Source organism: Maniola hyperantus, chromosome 5, assembly GCF_902806685.2.
Source record: "Maniola hyperantus chromosome 5, iAphHyp1.2, whole genome shotgun sequence".
NCBI classification, from domain to species: Eukaryota; Metazoa; Arthropoda; class Insecta; order Lepidoptera; family Nymphalidae; genus Maniola; species Maniola hyperantus.
Window position 1 is genome coordinate 2,029,056 of NC_048540.1, and position 7,204 is coordinate 2,036,259.

At 35.8% G+C, this 7,204-nt stretch overlaps 1 protein-coding gene and 1 long non-coding RNA gene across 2 annotated transcripts in view; one reads left to right on the forward strand and one right to left on the reverse strand.

Annotated features, from left to right (window-relative positions):
* The window catches only part of LOC138402371 (uncharacterized), a 160,190-nt gene that overhangs the window by 20,798 nt on the left and 132,188 nt on the right, over positions 1-7,204 (reverse strand). The gene's annotated exons all lie outside the window — the stretch shown is intronic.
* LOC117982392 (eukaryotic translation initiation factor 4E-like) lies at positions 440-4,875 on the forward strand. The gene is made up of 5 exons (XM_034968749.2): positions 440-597; positions 891-1,069; positions 1,691-1,868; positions 2,327-2,414; positions 3,278-4,875. Exons 1-5 carry the CDS (start codon positions 568-570, stop codon positions 3,433-3,435), a joined length of 633 nt encoding a protein of 210 aa, XP_034824640.1. The 5' UTR covers positions 440-567; the 3' UTR covers positions 3,436-4,875.

Genomic DNA, 7,204 nt, shown 5'->3' on the forward strand with positions numbered 1-7,204 from the left:
GAGAATTTAGAAAAATAATTCTAATTTCTAACTTTTATTTGTCACGAATTTTCCTATTGTAATCCTATTATAATCTTACAATATACTAGCTTATGCCCGCGACTTCGTCCACGTGGACTACACGAATTTTAAACCCCTATTTGATCCTCTTAGGGGTTCAATTTTCAAAAATCAAAATGCATGCCAAATTTCAGCCCGATCCGTCCAGTAGTTTCTCAGTAGTTTGAACTGTGCGTTGATAGATCAGTCAGTCAATCTTTTTCTTTATAATACAGATTACAGATAAAAATTAAAAATAATATTAAATTGTCTGTCTGTTCATCATTAGGTGTATGTTTTTGCGCGTGGTTCGTTCGATTGATTTGAAACTGTACCTGAGTACAGTAACTACCTCAGTGATGTGGTTATCTCATCATAACTCCATGAACTACCTTTATAACTGAGTTATAATAATATAATATGCCTGGCATGCTGGCAAGTGGCAACACCAATAAAATAATGTTGTGATGTTGTCTTTTTCTGTGGTCTTTTTGGTAAAAAAGTCGAGAATTGCGAAGAATTTGTGACATGGCTGGAAATACTGCTGAAGAAGTTGAGGTAGAATAAATTGTGATACTGGCATCAAAAATTCCTCTTCTACCCTCAAACAACAATATAATTTATCGTGCTTTCATAAAATCTGGCATTTGTTGCTGATGTGGCTCGATCAACTTTCACTGTATTATTAGTGCATGTTTACTGAATAGTTCCGAATTAATTGGTTTATGTGACGTTCTGGACGTCTACACTGTTGAAAGAACTCGTATTTACTAGTTACTTAAGTTTCATAAGTCTTAGCTAGACTTCTAGGTTAGGATTGTTTTGAAAAAAAAATGGCTTGTGTATTCAAGGGGCAAGCGGGTGCAGAAACGAAAACCAACAGCAGTACAGAAGTCCCGCCTGAGTTCTTAATAAAGCACCCGCTGCAAAACACCTGGAGCCTCTGGTTTTACGATAATGATAGATCCAAGTCTTGGGAGGAGAATCAAATTGAGTTAACATCATTTGATACTGTGGAAGACTTCTGGAGGTTAGTATTGAATAATTAGATTAAAATATACTTTTTTTTATTTTTATTAATTAGCTGCACTGGGTTCCTTGCCAAGTGTTATTACATATTATTGTGTTATGTTACATTAATTACTTTTAACTTAATCATGACAATCTCTCTAAGCTCATTGGAGGCTCAGGACGGCATTACTTAATGAGGCCCCTGTTGTGATGTTTATTTTCATTGATTTAACTTCCAGAGCAGTTCATCAAGAAAATAATTGATCAATAGAGATATTCCTCAATCTTACTCAATTCCATCAATTTCTCACTACTGAGGACGGGTCTCCTCTTAGAATCAGAAGGGTTTATAACACGCTGGCCAAGTTTGTATTGACAGACTTCACACACCTTTGAGAACATTATGAATAACTCTCAGGCATACAGGTTTCCTCAAGATTTTCCTCATAACGCAAGTAGCTCTTAACTTGCTCTAATTTACTAAAAATATTTGACATTTTACTACAGGACTTGTCAAGGTTTGGATGCCCCTTAGACTCAAGGCCTCTTAGACACAAGGCCTCTTAAAAACAAGGCCACTTATACAAGATGTGACACTTTAAGGTCTCATGACTCCTTACAAGTTTTTTTTCTTTTCAAGACTGTACCACCACATTAAGCTACCATCAGAGCTGCGTCAGGGCCATGACTATGCGGTGTTCAAGCAGGGCATCCGACCCATGTGGGAGGACGATGCTAACAAGATGGGTGGCCGTTGGCTCATCAGTCTTGAGAAGAAACAACGCAACTCAGATCTTGATCGGTTTTGGTTAGATGTAGTAAGTAAGAATGTAGTAGCACTTGATTAACTCACCTGGTGTTAAGTAATGATGTATCATGTAGTCTAAGGGTGAAAACTATAGAGTGTACTCTGACTTTGCTTAGACTTAAGACAGATGTATATCTCTCACATAAATCTGTCTCGTTTTAACTAAATCTTAAGTCTGAGCAAAGTCAAAGTGCTCTCTATAGATCTCACCCTTACATGGAAGCATTCCAATGAGATATTTTATTTTTTATAAAAGAATATTAGCCATGATAAATGACTAATATTCCCCCTTTCTGCTCCAACTTAGTACAACTATACTTACAAGTAAAATTCTTTAACAACTACAATTATTCTACTTACAAGTAAAATTCTTTAATGCAGACTTCCAACAGAAAACAATCCTACAAAAATCTGAATATTAATTATGACACAGGTGTTGTTAAAAATGTTCAATGTTTTGTTTTTCAGGTTCTCCTTTTGATTGGCGAAAACTTTGACTATGCTGAAGAAATTTGTGGGGCAGTTGTAAATGTCAGAGCAAAACTCGATAAAATTGGTAAGTTTCAATTGTCTGTAATGTGCAATGCCCGCAACTTCATCCGCGTCGACTACACAAATTTCAGCCCCCTGTTTTACCCCCTTAGGGGTTGAATTATCAAAAATTATTTCTTAGCTGATGTCTTACATCATAATAGCTTAGCTGCATGCCAAATTTCAGCACAATCAGTTCATTAGTTTGAGCTGTGCGTTGATAGATAAGTCAGTCAATCAATCTGCTTATCCTTTTATACATGTAGACTAGCTTATGCTCGCGACTTTGTCCGCATGGATTACACAAATTTCAAACCTCTATTTCACCCCCTTAGGAGTTGAATTTTCAAAAATCCTTTTTTATCAGATGTCTACGTCATAATACCTATCTGCATGCCAAATTTTTGCCCGATCCGTCTAGTATTTTGAGCTGTGAGTTGATAGATCAGTTAGTCACCTTTTCCTTAGTTTCACAGTGCATACGTGTTCTTCAAAGTGCACAGTGTAGGTTCCACCAATCAGATTACTGAAAATTGGTATAGTACTTCAATCCATACTAATATTATAAATGCGAAAGTGTGTCTGCCTGACAGTTAGCTTTTCACGGCTCAACAGTTCAACCGATTTTGACAAAATTTGGTACAAAGATAGCTTGCGTCCCGGGAAAGGACATAGGCTACTTTTTATCTCGGGAAATTGAAGAGTTCCCACAGGATTTTTGAAAACCTTAATCCACGCGGACGAAGTCGCGGGCATCATCAAGTATTAAATAATTTGATTGGTGGAACCTTCACTATTACTATGTGTTCTGATGCACTGTGAGACTTAATAGTGATAATGACTGTGAATATGCGTGTGAATTACTGTGAAATTACTTTCCCATTATAGCTGTGTGGACCGCCGACACGTCAAAGCAGCAAGCAAACTTGGAAATTGGTCGGAAGATAAAAGAGCAGCTAGGTATCCACGGGAAGATTGGCTTCCAACTCCATAGAGACACCATGGTCAAACACAGCTCCGCTACCAAGAATCTTTACACCGTTTAATCACTAAATTATTTATATATAGAATGCAATGACGGTTATCATGACTTTAAAATGGTTGTTTTTCATTTCTAAAACTATTTATCTGTAGAAGTTCATATTTGGACAAAAATACCAAAGTGAAAACTTGTTGTTGAAAAAAAAGTTTCATGCATGCAAAATTACACATTTAAATTATTTTACTGTATAAGTCCCGCAAATTGCTTTTGCGCTGGAACCATGTCTCATTAACATCGAAATGACGTTATTTTGACGTCAGCCGAAATAAAAACATACCATCAGCTAGAAACTTCAGTCTAGTGCTGACGTCACTAAAATGGCGGCCACGCGCATTATCAATTTGCGGGAATTATATCATGCTCCACTCGACTGTCGGTTTTTTCGCGAATTCCCTTTGAGTATTACATTACAAGTCAAAGCAGGTCGCGTCATTGTGAGAGCGAAACGCAAGCGCAAGCCGTAAAATGGAGCACACTTGCGCCAAGAGCTCAAATGATACATTACAAATAGACGTCACAATTCAATCTGTGTCGTCACATTGTATTGTAACAAGATCGCTTCGAATGTTACATTACAAACAAACGGTACAAGTCAATCTCCAGCTTTATAAGCGGTTCATACAAACTCATGTGTGAACAAAGTTACATTCATGTTTCACCCAAACGGTTACAGAGGCTTAAGTACGAAAAAAGATTGATAAACAAAAATATTTACATTTTACTTATGAACTGAAAAAGGTAAATTCATGCCTGAATTAAAAGATTCACTTTGTGCAAAAATTAAGAAAAAATTATTATTTCATGCACATTTCTTTGTAATCTTTCTAAGCTTGTACTGTAACCAAAAAAGTTTTTAACTGTCATTTGTAGTATATTTTTTTTTAATTTTATCAGAAGATTTAGTATTTACTTTGATGTATCTTGTGGGAGATAATTTGTTGTTATACTCTCATGGTCATTATGAAAGTCTGAAGTTTGTACTATACTAAGTTTTGCTTGAGTACTAAGTTATGTTTGTTGAACACATAAGGATTTAGATATAACTACGTAACTCGTACGTGCGTAACGTACGTATACTCAAAAAAGATAATTCATGATCGCAGAATAGCAAAGATCTAGAATGGAAATAGTTATGTATTTGAGAATATTGTATAAACTACTAAACCCTATGTGCTTGAAGAATTTATTATAGAGTACCTAAAAAGTCCCAACTGTTGCTCTATTTGAAATTAATTTGTTTCCAAACTGTATGCTTGCTATAATGAGATTTTACGTAGCATATTTTTTATTTATAACCTAACCCCAGTCAATCCCTTTGGTATTGTGAGAAACTTTATTTAGTGCACTTTTTAATCTGTATTCGCTATCTTAACACACAGATGTTTAAATTAATGTTTGAAAAGGTAAATATTTTGGTATTTCATAATAAAAGTTGAATACATTTGGTTTTTGTTTCGATCTTTACAAACAGAATTAGGTAGGTTAGCTCTTTGAAGGTAGTTTGGCATAGTTTGAGCCATAGATTTATTATTAAACGATTGTTTGAGCAGAGAATCTTCGTGGTTTTTAGTAGATTTTTATTTCTCGTCCAGTGGTGCAGTCTTGAAATTTTTCCAATTTAGTTAGGTAAGCAACGCCGACAGAATAAAGGCACAAAATAAGAAGGTAGTGACTAGTAAGCATACTGGTGGGGGTGGTAATTGTTTTTTATCCAAGTGTTATGAAAAAAACCGGCCAAGTGAGAGTCACTCGCGCACCGAGGGTTCCATATTCAAAATGTGTAGGTAAATATCTGTATTTATCTGCTACCTTTTCACGGCCCATCTTTATTCGGTAAATGGAGCTGTTTGCATCCCGAAGATGGACATATGTAAAAAGTACTCTGTGATGGACATAGACTAGGTACCTACTTTTTATCCCGGAAAATTTCAATTTTGTAATTACCTGAGTTGTTATTCTAAGAAATACCTAATACCTACTACGTATGTTTGTAAGGATTTACAAAATTAATAGTTACCTACACAATCGACAATAACTTCGCTTTGACTGTGATTTCGGGGGATTCCCGGGACCCTCAAAGCCCCCTGCCGGCTAAGGCCACGCCACGCCATGCCTACAGGGAGTACAGTAAGCGGTAGAAAGTAATGTACATCGACATTTAGAAGGAGATAGCAGATTTGTAGAGCGTTGTCTGCCAGCAAATAAAATCTTCCCAATTTTACGGAATAATTTATTAAAAATATCAATGTCAAAAATCGCGTAAAGTTTATCTAATTTTAAAAATGACAAATTCGGAAAGCCGTCTCTGTTTCCAAATCGAGAAAGAATGAAATGGCTCTAATATTGAACACAAACAGTGAAGAATGGAATGGCTCTAATATTTAACAAAAGCAGTGAATTTCAGGCGTTGGCAAGCATGCGCAAATGCAAACACCCACAGATATATAGGTTGTTCTGAGCAAGGAACATAATCTCTAGGTTCTCCTTTCTAGGCAAACACCCGTCCGCCCTCCACACCCACCATAGAGTAACAAGTATTATATTAGACACCCACACGCATAGGGGTGCAACTCTAGAACATTAAAAAATCGCAAATTGAAAATCGCTTGTGGTGTCATCTAAGCGCGAGCACGGCTAAACAAATAGAGAACAGTTTACAAAAGACGTCAATAGATGGCGGGCACATTGGTGTAATTTTAATGACATTAATAAATTATAACCAAGTTTTCATGTTTTCGTGTGCTGTAGTAAATATTTATATTTCTGTTAAATTTATCTGACCCTGCTTTAATAACAGGACTCTGTAGTCTGTATTTCCTTTCACCACCTCGATAACTATATTCTAAGGATTGATTTAGTGACTCGATTCATGCCTGAACGATTGACCACGGCTACGGATTACGGACTTGTTTTTGCTTTGTGAAATGATTTTTCTGTGAATATATTTGTGCAGAAAAATGCCACGGAGATCTCGATGTGTGTCTGGATGTGACTAATTCGGTAAGTATAAAATCAGCTTACTCGTAATCTAACTCAAAATTACTTCAATGAGTCAAACTCTATGCACCATTAAGGCACCATTAGCACATTAGGTATTTTATCATGCGATTTCGTCCGCTCGAAAAAACTATTTTAGAAATCCCGTGAGAAGTCCAATTTTCCGGGATAAATGTGGCCTACAAGTTACAACCGTCTGATGCAAGCTATCTCTGTACCAAACAGATGATGACCACCACTTTGTCTACGTGGATTTAGGGTTTTTGGGAATTCCATGGGAACTGTTTGAGTTTTCCGTGACAAAAGAAGCCTATGTCCTTACCTGGATGCAAGTTATCTCTGTACTAACTTTCATCATAAACGGTTACACAAATTTACTGTAAAAAGCTAGCATACAGACAGGTTGACACACTTTTGCATTTATCATATTGCTATGGATTATTAACTACCTACTAATTCTGTAAATTTTTTGTTTTGTAATTAAGTGTACTTACAACATTTGTTTTGAACTTTATTGACTAAGTTATTTTTATATTATAGGTATCAGCTATCAACTAATTAAGTACAATAAGTAAGTATAGACTAATGCATATTTTATGTTATTACTTTTTCAGATGTTTGCATGGCTTTCCAAAACCTGGCTACTCCTCTCTTTGAAACCATTTAAACAATGAAAAGAGATAGTAGGACAACATTTAGAAAGCAAGACTGATAATGAAATAATATATAGTTACGAATTATCAAATTTGCAATCACCAGTTTGAAGATCGTTGAAA

Bases quoted from the DNA above. Each gene is read 5' to 3' on its own strand.
- LOC117982392 (XM_034968749.2), top strand. From the start codon at position 568: ATGGCTGGAAATACTGCTGAAGAAGTTGAG. The intron at 1,869-2,326 runs GTAAGTAAGAAT...TTTGTTTTTCAG, and splicing joins ATCGGTTTTGGTTAGATGTA to GTTCTCCTTTTGATTGGCGA. The intron at 2,415-3,277 runs GTAAGTTTCAAT...TTCCCATTATAG, and splicing joins AGCAAAACTCGATAAAATTG to CTGTGTGGACCGCCGACACG.